The sequence below is a fragment of the Scyliorhinus torazame genome, chromosome 12 (assembly GCF_047496885.1).
Source record: "Scyliorhinus torazame isolate Kashiwa2021f chromosome 12, sScyTor2.1, whole genome shotgun sequence".
NCBI classification, from domain to species: Eukaryota; Metazoa; Chordata; class Chondrichthyes; order Carcharhiniformes; family Scyliorhinidae; genus Scyliorhinus; species Scyliorhinus torazame.
The window spans coordinates 16,957,630-16,980,877 of record NC_092718.1 but is presented as its reverse complement, the minus strand read 5'-3'; the positions used below and the strand labels follow the sequence as shown (position 1 = coordinate 16,980,877).

General features: G+C 48.3%; 1 protein-coding gene across 1 annotated transcript in view; it reads left to right on the top strand.

The window, feature by feature from the left end:
• Positions 1-23,248, top strand: part of itga11a (integrin, alpha 11a) — a 231,784-nt gene that overhangs the window by 156,136 nt on the left and 52,400 nt on the right. The window contains exons 13-21 of the mRNA XM_072470475.1: positions 79-219; positions 1,849-2,052; positions 9,296-9,426; positions 10,018-10,184; positions 11,549-11,691; positions 12,848-12,958; positions 16,229-16,314; positions 17,131-17,272; positions 19,444-19,542. Coding sequence (XP_072326576.1) covers positions 79-219; positions 1,849-2,052; positions 9,296-9,426; positions 10,018-10,184; positions 11,549-11,691; positions 12,848-12,958; positions 16,229-16,314; positions 17,131-17,272; positions 19,444-19,542 — 1,224 coding nt within the window. The remainder of the gene's footprint in view (positions 1-78; positions 220-1,848; positions 2,053-9,295; positions 9,427-10,017; positions 10,185-11,548; positions 11,692-12,847; positions 12,959-16,228; positions 16,315-17,130; positions 17,273-19,443; positions 19,543-23,248) is intronic.

Here is a 23,248-nt window from a genome sequence, read left to right as displayed (position 1 = left end):
GTGTTTAGTTTGGCGAGACATTTAAAACCAGAGACTTTAAATCAACGATTAATCATTTCCCTGCCACATTTATTTCAGATTGGATCATACTTTGGGAGTGAAATAGCTCCAGTGGATGTGGATGCTGATGGGGTGACAGATGTTTTATTAGTCGGTGCTCCCATGTATTTCATTGATGGTAGAGAGAAGGGTAAAATCTACATCTACTCGCTCCACAAGGTAACGGCTAGGATGTTTTCTTTGTCAGGCCTGCAGCTTCCTAAGACCTGCTGCCTCTCCGTAATCAGCCAAGTTACAGAGACGGAGCTGGAGCACATTCTAGGAAATTGCCAGTCTGTGTTATTTATGAACTGTTGCCAGAGGCTAAAGAGGCAGCTCATTGCATAGACACTTCATACAGTCGCGGGTTTGACTGCACCGTCATGCATCCCAAGCTAGGACATGTAATAATTGTTCTCGATGACCCAAGTTAGTCCGGTGTGGGTGGGGCCAGGTGAAGGAGAGGAGGAAATCAGTCAATCTTCCCATTCTGTTTATCCTGCCGTGGCTATAGCTGAAGAACACCCATGCGGCCAGCGGTTTGGCATGCTGGATCATGTGTTCAAATAGTCTACCATTCGAGGTTTAAAATAACACGAGGAAAAATAGGCATTGAGATGAGGTGCTGGATGACAGCTGACATCTTTCAAACCAGAGACCAGCAAGGAGTCGGTGCCTTCAGGGATAAGGAGGCAGGGGGGAGGGGGGGGGGAGGCGCGGGGAGAGGGGTGGGGGGGGGGAGCAATAATGGATGGCCCTGAAATCCTCCAAAGAACACAATATCCTGACTTGGAACTAGATCGCCACCGTTCCTTCAAACCCTGGAACTCCCTCCCTAACAGCATTATGGGTGTACCTACGTCACAGGGACTGCGGCGGTTCAAGAGCACAGCTCAGCGCCACCTTCTCAAGTAAGAATGGGCCATCGCCAGCGACTCTTATCTGCCAAGAGCAATGTTTTTAAAACACTAAATTAGAGGAAAATGGGAAAAAAAACATTTGCTGCCGCTCGTGGGTGGAGGGTGGGGCCTTTTAATTCTGGTGGGGGTGAGGAGCTGTGAACAGGTCTTTGACCAAAGCCATGACTGGGGGAGATTCAAGGCTTCCCTGAGAAATGTGATCGACCCTGATGTGAGCTTGTCTGGGATCTTTCAGAAGCCTCCGTTCTCTATTTCTGGCGCGGGGGGGGGGGGGGGGGGTGGGGAGTGTTAATTGATCCAAGGCACACATTTATTCCATCATGTTTTAGTTCCATCAGTTTTAATTAGCGCTAGTTGTTCCACACACCAACATCTTTGTGGGGAGAGGAGGATCCCAAGGGAGGTGGGGTGGAGAGAGAGAGAGAGAGCAGAAGGAATTGTAAACATGAGGGAAGGGGGTCATGAGACTGTGAGGTCTAAAAAGAGGACGTGGCTGTGGGCAGGGACTCTGAGTGGGGAGGGGGAGAGAGCGGCCCTAAGATCGAGAAACAAGAGAGAAGGCTGAAGGAAACAAGGAACCTGAGAGATGGAAGCAATGTTGGAGCGTCCAGACGGGACAGCAGAACGTAGAGAAATGGACAGGACCAGACCAGGGCGGTGCAGTTATTCCCCAGAATGACAGCTCCAGCATCATCAGGCAGAGTAACAACCCCCTTCTCGAGGGTAACTTAAAACCATTCTAGTTTTATGCTTGAACACATAGTGCCATAACTCACAGAGGGATATATTATTTGTATCTTTGTACATTTTTGCATCATTGTAATGTTACCTGCAAATCTTAGTACAAGATTCGACATTAACATTCAGAACCTATTGGCTTGTTTTACAGAAGGTTTTCATTTTCAATAGTTTTCTGGAAATTTATGACAAATCTCAGAACGCGCGCTTTGGTTCTGCAATCGCTGCTGTTCGCGACCTCAATTATGACTCCTTCAATGATGTGGTGGTTGGAGCCCCATTGGAAGATGATCATCACGGGGCAGTTTATGTGTTCCACGGATACAAGAAAACCATCCTCAAGGACTACAAACAGGTGAGACACACCGTGCGCGGGTAGCACCTCCTCCTCCAGTTCCACCCATGACTTGGGTGATTTGGCAGGAATTAGACAGGAATGTAGGGCGGAGACTGGGCGTTCTGGAACGTGTTGGGAGCGTTTCTGCAGCCAAATCCCTGTTTAACAAGAGGGCAGTTCGGAAGGGCGTTCCCACGAACAAATTATAGAAGGCGGAATATGGTAAAAGAGGGATCTATCAAAGACTATTTCAGGAAAATTAAATGTAAGAAAGATAGGCTAGTTTACAAAATGCTTTGGGAAACATTTGGGAAATTAAGGACAGGGAGTAAAGGTGAAAGGCATAACGGAAAAAAGGATGAGAGGGTGAACATAATTAGCGTGAAATTAAACGTTAAGTGGTGCCTTTGACTTGTGGTTTATTTTAGTGATATTACAGGAATACATAGAGATGTTTCTACAGTTTTAATATTCTTTTCAGTCTCTCGGGGTATTTTAATTAGCCAATATGTCTTTGTACATTCCGCTTCCCCCAAAGGAAATTTATACCTCCCCCGCCCCTTCGACCTTCCTCCTCCATTCAAATGCGTCATTTTAAATACATAGAACATAGAACATAGAACATTACAGCACAGAACAAGCCCTTCGGCCCTCGATCTGTGCGCCGACCTGTGAAACCACTCTAAAGCCCATCTACACTATTCCCTTATCATCCATATGTCTATCCAATGACCATTTGAATGCCCTTAGTGTTGGCGAGTCCATTACTGTTGCAGTCAGGGCATTCCACGCCCTTACTGCTCTCTGAGTAAAGAACCTACCTCTGACATCTGTCTTATATCTATCGCCCCTCAATTTAAAGCTATGTCCCCTCGTGCTAGACATCACCATCCGAGGAAAAAGGCTCTCACTGTCCACCCTATCCAATCCTCTGATCATCTTGTAGGCCTCAATTAAGTCACCTTTTACCCTTCTTCTCTCGAACGAAAACAGCCTCAAGTCCCTCAGCCTTTCCTCATAAGATCTTCCCTCCATACCAGGCAACATTCTGGTAAATCTCCTCTGCACCCTTTCCAATGCTTCCACATCCTTCCTATAATGCGGCGACCAGAATTGCACGCAATAAGCGGCCGCACCAGAGTTTTGTACAGCTGCAACTCAATCCCTCTACCAATAAAAGTTAACACACCATACGCCTTCTTAACAACCCTCTCAACCTGGGTGGCAACTTTCAGGGATCTATGTACATGGACACCGAGATCTCTCTGCTCATCCACACTGCCAAGAATCTTACCATTAGCCCAGTACTCTGTCTTCCTGTTATTCCTTCCAAAATGAATCACCTCACACTTTTCTGCAATAAACTCCATTTGCCACCTCTCAGCCCAGCGCTGCAGCTTATCTGTGTCCCTCTGTAACTTGTAACATCCTTCCGCACTGTCCACAACTCCACCGACTTTAGTGTCACCTGCAAATTCACGCACCCATCCTTCTACGCCCTCCTCCAGGTCATTTATAAAAATGACAAACAGCAGTGGCCCCAAAACAGATCCTTGTGGTACACCACTAGTAACTGGACTCCAGTCTGAACATTTCCCATCAACCACCACCCTTTGTCTTCTTCCAGCTAGCCAATTTCTGATCCAAACTGCTAAATCACCCTGAATCCCATGCCTCCGTATTTTCTGCAGTAGCCTACTGTGGGGAACCTTATGAAACGCTTTACTGAAATCCATACACACCACATCAACTGCTTTACCCTCATCCACCTGTTTGGTCACCTTCTCAAAGAACTCAATAAGGTTTGTGAGGCACGACCTACCCTTCACAAAACTGTGTTGACTATCTCTAATCAAATTATTCCTTTCCAGATGATTAATCATCCTATCTCTTATAAACCTTTCCAAGATTTTGCCCACAACAGAAGTAAGGCTCACTGGTCTATAGTTACCGGGGTTGGCTCTACTTCCCTTCTTGAACAAAGGAACAACATTTGCTATCCTCCAGTCTTCTGGCACTATTCCTGTAGACAAAGATGACTTAAAGATCAAAGCCAAAGGCTCAGCAATCTCCTCCCTTGCTTCCCAGAGAATCCTAGGATAAATCCCATCCAGCCCAGGGGACTTACCTATTTTCACACTTTCCAGAATTGCTAACACCTCCTCCTTATGAACCTCAAGCCCTTCTAGCCTAGTAGCCTGAATCTCAGTATTCTCCTCGACAACACTATCTTTTTCCTGTGTGAATACTGATGAAAAATATTCATTTAGCACCTCTCCTATCTCCTCGGACTCCACACACAACTTCCCGCTACTGTCCTTGACTGGCCCTACTCTTACCCTAGTCGTTCTTTTACTCCTGACATATCTATAGAAAGCTTTAGGGTTATCCTTGATCCTACCTGCCAAAGACTTCTCATGTCCCCTCCTGGCTCTTCTTAGCTCTCTCTTTAGGTCCTTCCTAGCTAACTTGTAACTCTCGAGCGCCCTAACTGAACCTTCATGTGTCATCTTTACATAAGCCTCCTTCTTCCTCTTGACAAGTGTTTCGACTGCTTTAGTAAACCACGGTTCCCTTGCCCGACCACTTCCTCCCTGCCTGACAGGTACATACTTATCAAGGACACGCAGTAGCTGTACCTTGAACAAGCTCCACATTTCCATTGTGCCCATCCCCTGCAGTTTTCCTCTCCATCCGATGCATCCTAAGTCTTGCCTCATCGCATCATAATTGCCTTTCCCCCAGATATAACTCTTGCCCTGCGGTATATACCTATCCCTTTCCATCACTAAAGTAAACGTAATCGAATTGTGGTCACTATCACCAAAGTGCTCACCTACCTCCAAATCTAACACCTGCCCTGGTTCATTACCCAGTACCAAATCCAAAATGGCCTCGCCTCTCGTTGCCTATCTACATAGTGTCAGGAAACCCTCCTGCACACATTGGACAAAAACGGACCCATCTAAAGTACTCGAACTATAGCGTTTCCAGTCAATATTTGGAAAGTTAAAGTCTCCCATAACAACTACCCTGTTGCTTTCGCTCCTATCCAGAAGCATCTTTGCAATCCTTTCCTCTACATCTCTGGAGCTTTTTGGAGGCCTATAGGAAACCCCTAACAGGGTGACCTTTCCTTTCCTGTTTCTAACCTCAGCCCATACTACCTCAGTAGACAAAAATCCTCATCAAACGTCCTTTCTGCCACCGTAATACTGTCGTTGACTAACAATGCCACCCCTCCCCCTCTTTTACCACCTTCACTGGTCTTACTGAAATATCTAAACCCCGCACCTGCAACAACCATTCCTGTCCCTGTTCTATCCATGTCTCCGAAATGGCCACAACATCAAAGTCCCATGTACCAACCCATGCCGCATGTTCACCCCCCTTATTCCGGATGCTCCTGGCATTGAAGAAGACACACTTTAAACCACCTTCCTGCCTGCCGGTACACTCCTGCAACTTTGAAACCTTACTCATGACCTCACTACTCTCAACCTCCTGTATACTGGAGCTACCATTCAGGTTCCCAAGCCCCTGCTGAACTAGTTTAAACTCTCCCGAAGAGCATTAGCAAATTTCCCCCCAGGATATTGGTACCACTCTGGTCCAGGTGTAGACCATCCCGTTTGTAGAGGTCCCACCGACCCCAGAATGAGCCCCAATTAACCAGAAATCTGAAACCCTCCCTCCTGCACCATCCCTGTAGCCACGTGTTCAACTCCTCTCTCTCCTTATTCCTCGCCTCGATAGCACATGGCACGGGTAACAACCCAGAGATAATAACTCTGTTTGTCCTAGATCTAAGTTTCCACCCTAGCTCCCTGAATTCCTGCCTTACATCCCTATCCCTTTTCCTACCTATGTCGTTGGTACCTATGTGGACCACGACTTGGGGCTGCTCCCCCTCCCCCTTAAGGATCCCGAAAACACGATCCGAGATATCACGCATCCTGGCACCTGGGAGGCAACACACCAACCGTGAGTCTCTCTCGTTCCCACAGAATCTCCTATCTATCCCCCTAACTATGGAGTCTCCAATGACTAATGCTCTACTCCTCTCCCCCCTTCCCTTCTGAGCAAAAGGGACAGACTCCGTGCCAGAGACCTGTACCCCATGGCTTACCCCTGGTAAGTCCCCCCCCCCCCCCCCAACAGTATCCAAAGCGGTATACGTGTTACTAAGGGGAACGACCACAGGGGATCCCTGTACTGACTACTTCCTCCCAGTCCCTCTCACCGTCACCCATCTATCTTTAGTCTTCTGAGTAACTGCATCCCTGAAGCTCCTATCTATGACCACCTCAGCCTCCCGAATGATCCAAAGTTCATCCAGCTCCAGCTCCAGTTCCCTAACGCGGTTTCTGAGGAGCTGGAGATGGGTGCACTTCCCACAGATGAAATCCGCAGGGACACTGACGGCGTCCCTCACCTCAAATATTCTGCCATCCCCTCTAGATAGAAAAAGAAAAAGAAAGAAAGAGCTTACCTGTTATTCACTCCCCTTCTCAGCAAGCACTCACTCAGCAACCTCTGTGCCCCGCACGATAACACCTGAGGGAAAATAAAAGAAAAACTACTTACCAGTCACCAGCCAATCCCTTACCTGCAGACTGTGACGTCACGGTTCAACTTCTTTCTACTTCTACCTGCCCTCGAGCCTTCCTCTTGATCTTTACAGCAGTTTCAGCTTTCAACATAAAGCGCAGTCAGGAACAAAATCAAGAAACATTTTGACAGCGAGTTAAAAGAGGAGACGTTAGGACAACTGAGCAAATGCTCGGTCGAAGTGGTTTTAAATAGAATCTTAAAAGAGAGAGAGGAAGGAGGTTTGGAGAGGGTATTCCAGAGTTTACAATATAAGGGAAGTCCTCACAATCAGATGCAGAGAGTGTACACCACATTGTAAAGTAATGATTGTCTGTCCCAATGTCAAGCTACAGTTTGCTGCAATGTGATTTGCTGGAGCTGATTAAGACTGGAAGAAATTTCACGGTAATCCAGCATATTTACTGGAAGCTAATAATTGATTCTGTCTGTGCTTGAACTCTCCCAGATGTTGAGGCAAAACTCTTTATTTCTCTTTCTTTGGTTCCCATTCATTGGACAGGTGTATCCAGTGGTTGTATTTGCAGCCTCAGTGCTGGGGTCTCGATCATTAAGGGCGGGGTGCTGGAGGCTGACTAACCAGAAGGATTGAGATTACCTGAAGTCTGTGGCAGTGGTGTCACTGCAATGCATCTCATTGTCTCTGAGACTCGGATAATAATAATAATAATTTTTATTATTGTCACAAGTAGGCTCACATTAACACTGCAATGAAGTTACTGTGAAAATCCCCTAGTTGCCACACTCTGGCGCCTGTTCAGGTACACTGAGGGAGAATGCAGAATGTCGCCTAACAAGCATGTCTTTCGGGACTTGTGGGAGGAAACCGGAGCATCCGGAGGAAACCCACGCAGACACGGGGAGAACGTGCAGACTCCGCACAGACCCACACAGACTCCACACAGTCACCCAAGCCGGGAATCGAACCTGGGACCTGGGAGCTGTGAACTAACTGTGCTAACCACTGTGCTACCGTCCTGCCCGTACTATCACAGTAACAAAGGTTTTCGTGCCAATGTCACGATTTCTTAATGAACAGAATGTGACAGGTGTCAGGGAAATGTGACTGAGTTATATTGCTGAGACTGTTCGCCTTTAATCATTTCTGCCAGTAATTATGAGGTTGTGTGCTTCCTTGAGTGAAAACAAATGTCCTTAATAACTCAAATAGACGAATAATGCAAGTCGAAAAGAGCTCCGTTGCTTTTTTTTATAATTTGTACATATTTTTCTTATTGTTTCTCTCTTCTACTCCCTGCAATATTTCAAGTAAGAGATTTGGCAACGCTTGGATCTGTTCAGAAGCCTGGATGTCACACCTGCATCCGGGATTTAAAATCCCAGATTTTTTGGAACCCAGACAGACACAGTGCTTGTAGAAGTTTACAAAACTTCCAGGAAATGGTGTGCCACATATCAATAACCAGAGGGAGTAGATTTAAGGTGAAAGTAGGGGGTTCGGAGAGGATTTGAGGAAAAATGTTTTCACCCAGAAGGTGGTGGGGGTCTGGAGCTCGCTGCCTGAAAGGGTGGTAGAGGTGGCAACTCGCAGAACATTTAAGAAGCATTTGGATGAATTTTTGAAACACAAGGCTATGGGCCAACTGAAAAATGGGATTAGAATAGAGAGGAGCTTGATGACCCATGCACTTGGGCCGAAGGGCCTGTTTCTGTGCTGTAAAACTCTATGATTCTATATCCTTTCCTGAAGTTGCTCATCACCTCGGTGTTTACAAACCTTCACTGGTCCCAGACCGAGCAATGCATCCCATTTTAAATCTTCCTGGGCTTGCTAGGCTATTTGATAGGACAGTTCAGAGTCAACCACATTGCTGTGGGTCTGGAGTCACGTGTAGGCCAGACCGGGTAAGATTTCCTTCCCTGAAGGACATTGGTCAACCCGATGGGTTTTCATGCCAAGTTTTCAAATTTGAAAGTTATTAGTGTAATTTAAATTTCACCCGCTGTCATGGTGGGATTTGAACTCGTGTCCCTCCAGCATTGCCCTGGGTCTTTGGTCCAGTGACATTTCCACCGCACCATCCTCTCCCCTGATTGCTGGATGAAGAACGGACCAAGGTCCATCTGATTTACCTAGAACGATTCTGCTAGTCACATGGTACAACGGTGGTGCAGCCGTTGATGAATAATGCCAATCAGCTCATTGCAACAGATCCGGACTTGAGATGAGGAGAATGACGGTGATGGACGATATTGGGGGCTAGAGGTGCAAAGCCACCATTCCTCCCAGGCACATTACTGATCGACCATCAATTCACGCGAGACAGAGAGTTGAAGTGAACAGTGGCTTTAATCGACTAAAACAGTGCCTGCCTGCGACTGCTCTGCTAGTGAGAGCCGCCTACAGGGCAGCTGCTCTTTATACCTCCCCTCAATGGCGCAGAGCCAGGGGCGGAGCCCACAAGGGCACCTACATTATACATTCCATGTAGTACAGTACAATGGTCCATAGGTGGAGCCCAAATGGGCAACAGCGTGATACAATATGATACAGTGGTGAATGGTTGGTACAATACGTTCACCACAATTACACCCACCACATGTTGGCATTATAGCGAGCACATGCTTACTTATTTCAGTCCGAGTCAATGTAATGAACTGACCTCTTTCTGTATTTGTTGCTTTACAGAGGATTGGAGCTTCAGACGTCGGTCATGGGCTGCTGTACTTTGGCCGCAGTATTCATGGACAGTTAGATATGAATGACGACGGTCTGGTGGATCTGGCAGTCGGGGCGCTTGGCAGTGCTGTTCAGTTATGGTTTGTCAATCTATCTCTATTTGCGAAGCATAACCAACCATTTGCTGTTATCTATCCAAGGTCTTTCCTGTCATAACTGATTCTCCATCAGCTTGATCCTGCCTGCCCGGACCCTGCATGGTTCCTGCAGCTAAATGCGCTGCCTGGCCTGGTAGCAATCCCGTACGCGCCAGGGAGAGTTCAAGATTTGAGTCCTAGTCTGCAGTGAGTTTGCGGATTTCAGTCCAAGCTGTTAACACAGCTTCTCCTTCCTTTGAGAAGGGCTCGACACAGTCTCCACCAGAGCAGCACCATTGAGGGTGGCAAGTGCCATGTGGTAAACGTCACCCACCCATTTGCCATGTGCTGACACTCCAATGGTCCAATCAGCGTCCCTTTGTAATGCGTCCCAACCGTGCCCTGCGCTGCATGCATGTTTCTCTGAAAATGTTGTGTAATTGGCAATCGAATAATGTCCACGAGAAGTGCCCTCTAACCTTCCAATGCAGCACATTCCTTCTAACCTGGCTCCAGTTGCATTTGCATTCAAAACATAGGGTCTCGTTGTTCCAGAGGTGCCCACGCAATGTCACCCTTGCCCCCTCCCCCCAGGTCTCGCAGTATCGTTTGTGTGAATGCCAGCATGAGGTTCGAGCCAGCGAAAATCAACATTTTCAACAAGGATTGCAAGAGGAACGGCAAAGAGTGCAGCTGTATGTCTGTGTCTGCCTGTTTCACAGTGATGGCCAAGTCACCCGGACTTCAGAATGCCAGTTTGAGTAAGTGCGACTTTCTCGATGAGCGATAATTGGCACAGATTTGTAAAATCTGCTAGTTTCTGAACATGCAAATACTGGCAGACTGCAAAAGGTTCATTCATCCATCCACCCTGTCCCACACAATTTGTGATATCCTGTCTGCCGCATATTCATCTTCTCTCCTCCACCCAAAACCATGTCATCATAGGAAGAGGCAAAAAACAGATTTGTGGGAGGAATATATCAAATCCCCTCGGAATTATCCCAGACTGTCTGTGCGGAGTCGGCACGTTCTCCACTGTGTCTGTGTGGCTTTCCTCCGGGTGCTCCGGTTTCCTCCCACAGTCCAAAGATGTGCAGGTTATGTGGATTGGTCATGCTAAATTGCCACATTGTGTCCAAAGATGTATAGGGTAAGTGGGGCTACGGGGATAGGGCGGGGGAGCGGGTCTAGGCAAAGTGCACTTTCAGAGGGTCAGTGCAGACTCGATGGGCCAAACGGCCTCCTTCTGTACTGTAGGGAGTCAGTGGTTCGTTCGTAACTGCGTTCATATTAAGATTCATTTTCTACTTCATCTATTCCCAAAGGTGGTGCCTCCTTATCTCCCTCCACCTTCCCTTCCTCCTGAAGTGTGCAGGTGAATAAAGACTGACAGATTGACATCCTCTTGCTTTGTTTAGGTTTGCTGATTGCCCCACCCCTCCCCAACCCCAATACCCTTGCCCCTGCTGATAGGATTCTCTATAATATACCACACATTGCAGCTTTGGTCTGGCACACGGCTCAGTACACGATGCACTGAGCTGACACAGTTCTCAGGTTATTGCATGAGGGTTACATTGACACACCTTCCTCCAGCCTTGGCTTTTGCTCATTTAGGAATCTGTTTCTGAAACTTCACCTGACCACCCAGACTGCCCACCCCACTCTCACTCAGCTGGCTTCTTTAGCCTCTCTTGACGTTTAAGGGTAATTAACGGCCAATATGCACGGCTGTGATTTCCCCGATACGTACGGCTGTTGGGTGAGGGGTCCCTCTGCCTCTCTTGGGAAGCCCAACTGTCAATTCTGCTACATCAAATGGGCAGCACGGCGGCACAGTGGTTAGCACAGCTGCCTCATGGCGCCGAGGTCCCAGGTTCGATCCCGGCTCTGGGTCACTGTCCGTGTGGAGTTTGCACATTCTCCCCCGTGTCTGCGTGGGTTTCGCCCCCACAACCCAAAATGTGCAGGGTAGGTGGATTTGCCACGCTAAATTGCCCCTTAATTGGAAAAAATAATTGGGTAATCTAAATTTAAAAAATAAAAACTCAACTACATCAAAACAAAACTCTGGAAAACGGGTTGAGTTTGACACTGGAGAAATTGTTGTCTTTTTATTCAGTCATTAGGTACAACGTTTCCATTGACGAGCGCAGGTACACGCCCAGAGCACTCTTTGATGACAACTTCGAGAAGTACGTCCACAGCAACATCAGTGTGGAACCTGAGTTAGAGACTTGTGACCAATTCAATTTCCACGTTCTCGTAAGTATCAGGCATTGGTCTGTCAATTATTCCTCCTCAACTATTCCACACATTCTTCTGCCTCCTTTTTTATGCTGATTTTTGTCACACTAGCTCTTCCTCTAACTCAGGCCTTCTCAAGGCCGAAGAACTGTGAGATTACTCACCCTCTTCGGTCTTCCCATCATCCTACAGCTTGGGATCATGTGATTGCCTTCTGTCGATCTGGGTGGTGGCCCGCACTATGGGCCTTGACCATTTACTTTTGTTGCTCAGGAATAAGACTTGGGTAGTTTTATCACCCTTAACCATCCAGCCACTCAGAACCACAGTAAGGGGCGGCACGGTGGCACATTGGTTAGCACTGCTGCCTCACAGCGGCAGGGACCCGGGTTCGATCCGGTCTTGGGTGACTGTCTGTGCGGAGTCTGCACGTTCTCCCCGTGTCTGCGTGGGTTTCCTCCAGGTGCTCTGGTTTTCCTCCCACAGTCCAAAGATGTGCAAGTGAGGTGGATTGGCCATGATAAATTCCCTCTTAGGGTGGAGTTGCAGGAATAGGGTGAGGGATTGGGCCTAGGTAGGGTGGTCTTTCGAAGGGCCGGTGCAGACTTGATGGGCCGAATGGCCTCCTTCTGCACTGCAGTGGTTCTGTGAAGAGGGAAATAGAATTCCTAAGGGTGTCGGTAATTACATGGGTCTTGCCGGAAGATGCTGATTAAATTGTCACACTATTGTACACACACTACTATTCAGCAGCACTTTGCTCTAATCTAAGCTGAGACAACACTGAGGAAAGTTGCTCCTTTTCAGATGTGGCATTAAATTGAAACCTAGTTGGCTCGGTGGAGAAGATACCCCTCAACACTATTTGAAGAGGAGCATTTGGTCTCAATGCCCTGACCAACATTATTTCCTCAACCAATACTACCAAAAAGAAATGAATTGCTTATCCATCCAGTGTGCTGGTTAGCAGACTTTGCCATGTTTGCTTACATAACTTCCGCGATTGTTCGCCAATAGTAATTCACTGGTGGTGAAGTGCTTTGGAATGCCCGGGCGGTTGCTACAGAACTCCAAGCCCTTTCATTCATTCTACCTCCATACCTTCATTCCTTTACTACCTCCTGTGTTGTTTCTGTGGACCCAAATATCCTGGTCAACTGTTTTCTTCCCCCAGGACACGCTGGATTACGTCAGACCCATCGGGTTTATTTTGGACTTTGATCTCTTGGATCCAGAATATGGCCCGGTCCTGGACGATGGCTGGCCAACCACAACCAAAACCACGGTGGGTGATCTGACGGCCATTATGCTCTGCTGCATTTTCTTGCCACACATTCGCCAAAAGGAAACTGTAATTGCGTTTTGGTTGACAGCAGGCTCCCTCGCCTGGCATACTGGCATGGGGCACACTGCTCTAGGGCGGCACGGTAGCGCAGTGGGTAGCACTGTTGCTTCACAGCGCCAGAGTCCCAGGTTCAATCCCCGGCTTGGGTCACAGTCTGTGCAGAGTCTGCACGTGTCCCCGTGTCTGTGTGGGTTTCCTCCGGGTGCTCTGGTTTCCTCCCACGAGTCCTGAAAGGCGTGGGGCGGGATTCTCCGACCTCCCGCCGGGTCGGAGAATCACCGAGGGCTGGCGTGAATCCCGCCCCCGCCGGTTGAAGAATTTTCCGGCACCGCGCGCCGGTTGGCGGGCTCCCCCCCTCCGGCGATTCTCCGGCCTGGATGGGCCGAAGTCCCGCTGCTGGAATGCCTGTCCCGCCGGCGTGGATTAAACCACCTCTCTTACCGGCGGGACAAGGAGGCGCGGGCGGGGTCCTGGTGGGGACATGGGGTGATCTGGCCCCGGGGGGTGCCCCCACGGTGGCCTGGCCCGCGATCGGGGCCCACCGATCCGCGGGCGGGCCTGTGCCGTGGGGGCACCCTTTTCCTTCCGCCTTTGCCATGGTCTCCACCATGGCGGAGGCGGAAGAGACTCCCTCCACTGCGCATGCGCGGGGATGCTGTGAGCGGCCACTAACGCTCCCGCGCATGCGCCGCCCGGCAATGTCATTTCCACGCCAGCTGGCGGGGCACCAAAGGCCTTTCCCGCCAGCTAGCGGGGCGGAAATCAGTCCGGCGCAGGCCTAGCCCCTCAAGGTGAGGGCTCGGCCGCTCAAGATGCGGAGGATTCCGCATCTTTGGGGCGGCGCGATGCCGGACTGATTTGCGCCATTTTTGGCGCCAGTCGGCGGACATCGCGCTGATTACGGAGAATTTTGCCCGTGCTGTTCGGTAATTTGGACATTCTGAATTCTCCCTCTGTGTACCCGAACAGGCGCCGGAATGTGGCGACAAGGGGATTTTCACAGTAACTTCATTGCAATGTTAATGTAAGCCTACTTGTGACAATAATAAAGATTATTAATAGCTGTGGAATGGTACATCAATGCTCAGATGTGGGGAGGAATTTGTAGTTATTTCGCTAAAAGCACTAAATAGAGGCGATAGTCACAAACATCTTTAGGATGTTGCTTACAAATGGAAACCTAACTCTAAAACAGGGGTGTGGTCATGCTGTGGTTGTGTAAATGGACTAATAATCCACAGGCCTGGATTAAGAGTGCCAATCCCACTATGGCAAATCAAATTCAGTTTCTTAAAAAGCTGGGGATAAGACGTGTTTAACAATAATAAACTGACGGTCGAAACTAAACGAAACGAACAAAACGAAAATCGCTTATTGTCACAAGTAGGCTTCAAATGAAGTTACTGTGAAAAGCTCCTAGACGCCACATTCCGGCGCCTGTTCGGGGAGGCCGGTTGGATTGTGGTAAAAACCCTCATTGTAGGGAACTGACTATCCTTTCTGCATTTGGCATTATATGAGACTCCAGTCCCACACCAACGTAATTGTTGTTTAGATTTTAATGCCATGCAGAAGCTTTAATAAGAAAAATGAAATAAACCTCATGGCTTGCAATAAATTCCACGTGGATTCCCCACTATCGGTAACTCGGCGACTTCAGCTGGAGCGCTCTGTAGGTTATAAAGTTATCGAGTCCAACAGGCCAATCACCACAAGTACAGCAGAACACTCAGGTGATGCCCTCTATAAGGGATTCATTCTCCATCTCCAGCAACGGTCTAATCCTAAATATTTATCCCACCACAAAATTGCAGCATGTGTCGCTCGCTCGCAGAAGAAGAGAAGATGGATTGTCCTTAACGCAGGAAGCCAGTATGTTGGCAGAATGACTTCAACATTGGGAAGCTTATTTAAGCCATCACCTCAGCCTTTAAGCAGGTGATTCCTCTGCGCCCCCCCCCCCCCCCCCCCCTCACCACAACCAATGCCCGACCAACCGTCCCCGCAGCTGGGCTGGGCCTGTCTCTCGAATACCCCAAATCCCTGACTGATTGAAAAGAAAGTGCGAGTGCCAGAGTCTAGTTAGGCTGATTTCATCGAGTGAGGCAAATGTGCAACTGTGCGTTCGCACCCCCCCCCCCCCCCCCCCATACCACCTCAATTATCCAGTCACATTCTGACTGATGTCTGACATCAGTTCTGCAGTCAATGTGTCCTTTAATCACTCTCCTGGTCGATCAGTTTTTACAAGCACCCTGTGGTGTGGCATGCAGCCTCGCAGACTAGGACAGCCCTAGATCCGATCCCAGTTTACGCAGAGTTAGCTGATGAGTTAGTACGTAATTCGTGGATTTACATAACGCTCCAACGCCACTTTGAAACGTCTCAAAGAACTGCGCATTACTCTTGGTGGAAAATAACTTGTTCGCTGCGCATGGCAGCCATTTTGCAACTGCGCCATCGCCGGGAGCAGAGATGAGTTAAACTCGTTAATAAGTCTTTAATTATGGAATGTTGACCAGTCTGTCAATGGAATTCCCTAGGGGAACAGTGAAGGCATTCCAGTCACTGCACTTCAGATGAAGCAGCCCATCCCCTCCTTGGCCCCCTTCGTGCCTACAACTGTGGCTCCAGTTGGCCTTCAGTGGAGGGCCATGGCTCTCCCTGGACAGAAGCTTGTGGGTTCGAGTCTCACTCCGGAGAATTGGGCACAAACATCTCGGCTGGCATTGCCAGTGCACTACTGAGGGAGTGCTGCACTGTCAGATCAGACATTAAACTGAGGTCCCATCCGCTCCCTCAAGTGGATATAAAAAATGCCACAACACTATTCTGATGGTGCATTTATAGCTGGTGTCCTGGTCAATATTCACTGATCTCAGTGACGTTTGTGGGATCCTGCTGTGCGTACATTAGCTGCCCTATTTCTCACACTACAAAAGCACTTCACTGGCTTCAAAACATGTTGGGACATCCAGGTCATGAAAGGCGCTACGTAAATGCAATTCCTTCTTGTAATTTTATTTTTTTTATTGTGAGCCAATGGCGGGTTTGTGTTGGAGTGGGGCGGGTCAAGAACTGAACCGAAATATGCCATTGTGAATCAATGCAGTCCCTTTTGGGGTTCCTTGCCCTGGGGGTATCTGAGCATTGTGGATCTGTTCTGAGTGAGCTGCTCCTGGTTTACTGCTTCGTTTGGTTCCAATACAGCTCAGCTTTTGGAGTGACTGCGGAGAAGATGAACACTGTGTGCCAGATCTGGTGCTGCGAGCTCGTGCTGATATTTCTGGCTCTCGGTGAGTAACTAGCTCTGTACAATGTGGTAAAGGGGAATTCAACATCTTTTAATTTGATAATCAGGCAGTCATGTGTTTCTCATGGAACTCCTATAGATACAGTTTCCTCCTTTCCCTTCCCCTCCCCTGCTAAGGTCTCCTCTGTCCTGCATCCACTGGTACTGCAGCTACGTGACGAGACAGGATAGATGGTGGGTGTGTCCAGAACCAGGGGTCACAGACTGAGGATTCAGGGTAAACCATTTTGGACAGAGATGAGGAGATATTTCTTCACCCAAAGAGTGGTGAGCCTGCGGACCACAGGAACTGGTTGATGCTAAAGCATTGAATATATTCAAGAGGCGGCTAGATTTAGCACTTGCTGAGAATGGGATCAAAGGCTATGGGGAGAAAGCAGGATTGGGCTATTGAGTTGGATGATCAGCCATGATCGTGATGAATGGCGGAGCAGGCTCGAAGGGCCAAAAGGCCTCCTCCTGCTCTTATCTTCTATGTATCTATGTACCCGTGTTAGCATCACAGTGCTACAACCAGCGAGCAGTGGCTAGACCTCAGAACAGCGAGCTTGGTAAGACACTACCCCGAGGTTGCTTCAAATTGTGAGGGAAGCTGCTGAATGTGAGCTGTGGCCTTGGGTGACGCCCATCAGCTGAGAATGAGGTTTTTGTTATCAGCTGGAATTCTGTAAGTGGGCAGCATGGGGCCACACGTTGCGGGAAATGTGCTGCAGTGAGGAACAACCGAGACAGTTGTAAGAATGTCATAAAACGGAGGTGATGTGATCTGGCACTGAAACAAAACATGACTCTCTTTCAGGCAATTTCCCTTCACTGTTGTAAACACAAGAAGGAGAATCTCATTGGATGCGTGGCTGGAGAACAAGCGAGAGAATGCGTACAGCACCATTCTCAACGTCACCTTCTCCCGCAACCTGCAGTTTGCAACCCTCGTACCGAAGGTAAGAGATTATTCAGGATCATAGAATTTACAGTGCAGAAGGAGGCTATTCGGCTCATCGAGTCTGCACCGGCCCTCGGAAAAAGCACCTTACTTAAGCCCACACCTCCACCCTATCCCCGTAATCCAGTCACCCCATCCAACCTTTTTTGGACACTAAGGGCAATTTAGCATGGCCAGCCCACCTAACCTGCACATCTTTGGGCTGTGGGAGGAAACCGGAGCACCCGGAGGAAACCCAAGCAGACACGGGGAGGACGTGCAGACTCCGCACAGATAGTAACCCAAGCCGGGAATCGAACCTGGGATCTTGGAGCTGTGAAGCAACACTGCTAACCACTGTGATCCTCCGCTCACATCTTCCCAGTCGGCTGGCAATAGTGCAGGAAATCATCCACCTGCCTGGAATATTGCCACTCACTAAAGCTCCGTGACAAGCACAGTCCACCCTGTCCATTGTGCCATAGATGCAGAATCCTGACTAGAACGTATGTCAGTGTATGGCAATCCAAGAGAGTTGATATTAAAGAATAAAGTCATGCTTAAAAATCTGGGCATTCGTTCATGTACAGACTTTGCATGACGCATTCCTGAGTAAAGTCAGCTAGACCTAAAGGGAATGGATTGTTTCCTAATCAAGGGCAATACTGTTGGGGAGAAGTTACATTGCAAAAATATATTTCGCTCTCCTCTTTGGTCTTCTGTCTAATTTTTGTTTGAAGCTCTCTGTCCTGGATCTCATTTCCAATCCTTTCCCAGACTACTCGTAACGACCTGTTGTCTCGTGTTGCGAGGTTACTGCGGAGTGACTCTGCTGACATCAGCCACCGAACGAGACGACAGACACTGAGTCAACACACCACCTTGTTCAATGCTGAATACTAACCCTAAGTGACTCATTTCCCAAACACCTCCAGCCGTGATGCCCCCATCACCCACCAACCCCTTCACTGGCAAGATCTTTCTCCTTTAAATAGGTCAATTTTATAAAACATAATCAGGTTGAATGAAAAGGATTGAACCATTGAAAAGCCCCTGTCAGGTGCTGAGTGATTTCAAGTTGTGCCTTGTGGGCGGGTGCCTGACGGGTTGTAACGGGGCTGTTGTTACTGCGAGGCGGAGTTGATAGTTGCACCATTCAAGGCGGCTGTTATTTCCATTGTGTGTGACACAGCGCACCATCCCACATCTGTGACAAGCAATGTTTGCAGTGGCCTAACTCAGCTGACGGAAGGACCACAGTGTTGTGGCCCAGATTAGGGGAGGCAGTGGCGTAGTGGTATTGTCACTGGACCACCAATCCAGAGACCCAGGGTAATACTCTGGGGTCCCAGGTTCGAATCCCACCACAGCAGACGGTGACATTTGAATTCAATTTTTAAAAATCGAGAATTAAAAGTCTAATGATGACCACGAAACCATTGCCGATTGTTGTAAAAACCCATCTGGTTCAATAATGTCCTTCTGGGAAGGAAATCTGCCGCCCTTACCTGGTCTGACCGACATGTGACTCCAGATCCACACAGCGATCCAGTTGACTCTTCACTGCCCCCCATTGAAATGGCCAAGCAAGCCACTCAGTTCAAGGGCAATTAGGGATGGGCAGTAAATGCTGGCCCAGCCCCCAGCGACGTCCACATCCCAAAGAACGAATGAAAAATTCAGTTGCGGACCAATTTCAGGTCTTAAAGGTAAACGTAGAATTTACAGTATGGAATCAGGCCATTCGGCCCAACTGCTCTGTGCTGTTTGTTTATGCTCCTCCCACTCTATTTCGGGCTCAGGCACTAAGGGCGGGATTTTACAGCCCCTCCCACCAGCGGGATATTCCAGTCCCACCAAAACCAATGGACTCTTGAACGGCTCGCCACATTTGCAGCCCCTCCCCCGCTACGACGGGGCCACGAAACCCTGCCTGGAGCCGCCCAGGGAAGTGAAATTATGTTATTACGGCGCTGTGCCTGCTTTACAAATGAAGGCCTGATGACATTAGGCCAAGAAGTGAATTAATTTTGCGTCACCAAACCGTGTCCGCCCGGTCGTTGTGCCTAGTGGCTTATTGCAGCCTGCAGTCACACTGTTGCTCCCAGTCCAGTGATACTCCCCCGAGTGGGGGCTCCTCATCGCAAAGCATGGTCATTGGGGGCCAATCTGTGCCTTGTCTTTTTACAGGATGATGCCGAAGTGAAAATTGATTGCAACAATTTGGATAGATGGCCCAACAACAAAGTGTGCACTGTCGCATACCCAGTATTCAGGTCACAGTCCAAGGTAAGAAATGTTCATTTCAAAATAAGAGGGCAATAAATATTCCGTACTCCAGACTTGGACTCACAGAATGTGGGTGTCCGGGCTTTATGACCAAAGGCACAGAGCACAAAAGCAAAGGGTTACTGGTAAACCCCCAAAACATCCTTGGGTAGGCAGTACTTCGAGAATGGTGCCCAGTCTATGGTGGGATGTGTGTAGATTGGTAGGTCTCATGAACTGGTTCTGAATTTTATATTGTTTAACAGTAAATGGGTGGGATTCTCCACCCCCACCCCCTCCCAGCCACGTGTTTCCAGCAGCGGGAGGGGCTGTTACTGCGAGGCGGCCAAATTTTTTGTTCCTACCACTGCCAATGGGAATTCCCATTGGAGCCATTCCATGCCACCGGGAAACCTGCGGGCGGGAGTACGTTGCCAACGGGATAGAGAATCCCACCGTCAGCGAAGAGCCGAAGAATTTCAGCCAATGTTTCCATATATATAGAATAGGGTCTAATAGGACATGACTCCATGCTTGCCTCCGCACACTTCTCTGTCCAGTACAAGACTGGCCTTGAGATTGGGGCTGTGTTCCTTTACAGGCAGGTCGTGCCTTTTTTGAGGACATTAACAGTGCGGTAGATAACGGGGTGCCAATGGATGTGGTATATCTGGATTTCCAGAAAGCCTTTGACTAGGTGCCACACAAAAGGTTGTTGCATAAGATAAAGATGCATGGCATTAAGGGGAAAGTAGTAGCATGGATAGAGGATTGGTTAATTAATAGAAAGCAAAGAGTGGGGATTAATGGGTGTTTCTCTGGTTGGCAATCAGTAGCTAGTGGTGTCCCTCAGGGATCAGTGTTGGGCCCACAACTGTTCACAATTGACATAGATGATTTGGAGTTGGGGACCAAGGGCAATGTGTCCAAGTTTGCAGACGACACTAAGATAAGTGGTAAAGCAAAAAGTGCAGAGGATACTGGAAGTCTGCAGAGGGATTTGGATAGGCTAAGTGAATGGGCTAGGGTCTGGCAGATGGAATACAATGTTGACAAATGTGAGGTTATCCATTTTGGTAGGAATAACAGCAAAAGGGATTATTATTTAAATGATAAAATATTAAAACATGCTGCTGTGCAGAGAGACCTGGGTGTGCTGGTGCATGAGTCGCAAAAAGTTGGTTTTCGGGTGATTAAGAAGGCAAATGGAATTTTGTCCTTCATTGCTAGAGGGATGGAGTTTAAGATTAGGGAGGTTCTGCTGCAATTGTATAAGGTGTTAGTGAGGCCACACCTGGAGTATTGCGTTCAGTTTTGGTCTCCTTACTTGAGAAAGGACGTACTGGCACTGGAGGGTGTGCAGAGGAGATTCACTAGGTTAATCCCAGAGCTGAAGGGGTTGGATTACGAGGAGAGGTTGAGTAGACTGGGACTGTACTCGTTGGAATTTAGAAGGATGAGGGGGGATCTTATAGAAACATATAAGATTATGAAGGGAATTGATAGGATAGATGCAGGCAGGTTGTTTCCACTGGCGGGTGAAAGCAGAACTAGGGGGCATAGCCTCAAAATAAGGGGAAGTAGATTTAGGACTGAGTTTAGGAGGAACTTCTTCACCCAAAGGGTTGTGAATCTATGGAATTCCTTGCCCAGTGAAGCAGTAGAGGCTCCTTCATTAAATGTTTTTAAGATAAAGATAGATAGTTTTTTGAAGAATAAAGGGATTAAGGGTTATGGTGTTCGGGCCGGAAAGTGGAGCTGAGTCCACAAAAGATCAGCCATGATCTCATTGAATGGTGGAGCAGGCTCGAGGGGCCAGATGGCCTACTCCTGCTCCTAGTTCTTATGTTCTTATGTCCTGAAATCAGCTGACATGGGATTCAAACTTGATGTGGGGGAATAATAATAATAAAGGTCTGGCATAGAAAGGGTTAACGTGCGACGGGGTACAGTGCCGCCCCCATTGTAAAGTAAAGGAATACAGCCTCAATCTCAAGGCCAGTCTTGTACTGGACAGAGAAGTGTGCGGAGGCAAGCATGGAGACATGTCCTATTAGACCCTATTCTATATATATGCAGGTTAGCAATGCTAATTCCTGAGAGTGCCGATGATTACTCCTGCAGTGTTAACCCCTTGTTCACAGACTTCAAATTCAATCGAGTGTTATAGGGCTACTGAAGCATTGGGCGGCTGGGCAAGTTTGAGGATCCTCTTGCAACAGGTGGACATGGATCACTCACTGAAGAGGACAGTCCGAAACCCAGTATTACAATTATTTAGGAGTGGAATATCAACCCTCGTGATCCGGGAAAACCGCTCAGACTGGGAGTGCAGGTTAGGCTGATGCCTGCGCTTGTGCAGGGAAAACCGGATTGAATGTCCGAAGCTGCCACCACTCTGCCATGTGATGTGGGGCGGATGTGGGGGTTGGTTTTGGTTAGACACCAATTGAACTGAAGACTAGGCACCCAGCAGGGGCTGTTTAGCACAGGGCTAAATCGCTGGCTTTGAAAGCAGACCAAGGCAGACCAGCAGCACAGTTCAATTCCCGTAACAGCCTCCCCGAACAGGCGCCGGAATGTGGCGACTAGAGGCTTTTCACAGTAACTTCATTTGAAGCCTACTTGTGACAAGAAGCGATTTTCATTTCATTTCATATCGTGGCCAGGACTCTCCGGATGCCTCCTATCCCTTGCAGAGTTTGAGCTCTGTGCAGCGGGCGTCCTTTAAGTATGATGCCTAGATTACTGAGGCCCTGATGTCACGGTGGGGAGGGATCATCAGTGCGATGGGAAAAGCTGGCATCAGCGAAATGGGATTTTGTCCTCTGTGATTCCAGGTCCGGAGGCTTTGCAATCCTTCCAGATCTTGCCTGTGTAACGGAGGAGTGGTAGGCACTGTCGCAGTGGGTAAATCGTGATGAATGGGAAGTTGCAATGGATATGGACATCCTGGCATTTAGATAGTTTACTTTCATCCTCTTTTTGCATTCGTTGGAGTTAATAATAACAATCTTTATTGTCACAAGTAGCCTTATATTGACACTCCAATGAAGTTACTGTGAAAAGCCCCTAGTTGCCACATTCCGGTGTCTGTTTGGGTGCACTGAGGGTGAATTCAGAATGCCCAAATTACCTAACAGCATGTCTTTCGAGTCTCGTGGGAGGAAACCGGAGCACCCGGAGGGAATCCACGCAGACACGGAGAGAGCGTGCAGACTCCGCACAGACAGTGACCCAAGCTGGGAATCGAACCTGGGACCGTGGCGCTGTGAAGCGACAGCGCCAACCACTGTGCTGCCGTGATGCTTTTCTCATCAATTCCCTGTCTGTTGTGATCGATGCCCTTTGTTTTATCCCATTTCCTTACGGAGAGAACAAACTCTTAGCTCATCTGTAGTGTGCACCCTGTTTGTCCTCCTACATCTGGTTCGACATGATGCATGTGGAAATTTAGGTATCAAAAATGTAACCCACATCTCCACTTGGTTCACAACTTTAGCGAAATCGATTACACTTTCACCTTCCAACTCTTTTTCAAGCTGATGAATCTTTTCATTCGGCTCAGCAAAGGCTAGTTGCCTTTTTGTTTCAGGGTTATCTGCAGAACCCTTGTATAAGGTGAACAACTTCACCTGGGCAGTCAGTTCTTTTCAGAATCTTTCTCCCATGGCTACTCACTGCTCCTTCGACTCTTTCGAATAATTTGTCAGATCCTCAATCTGTT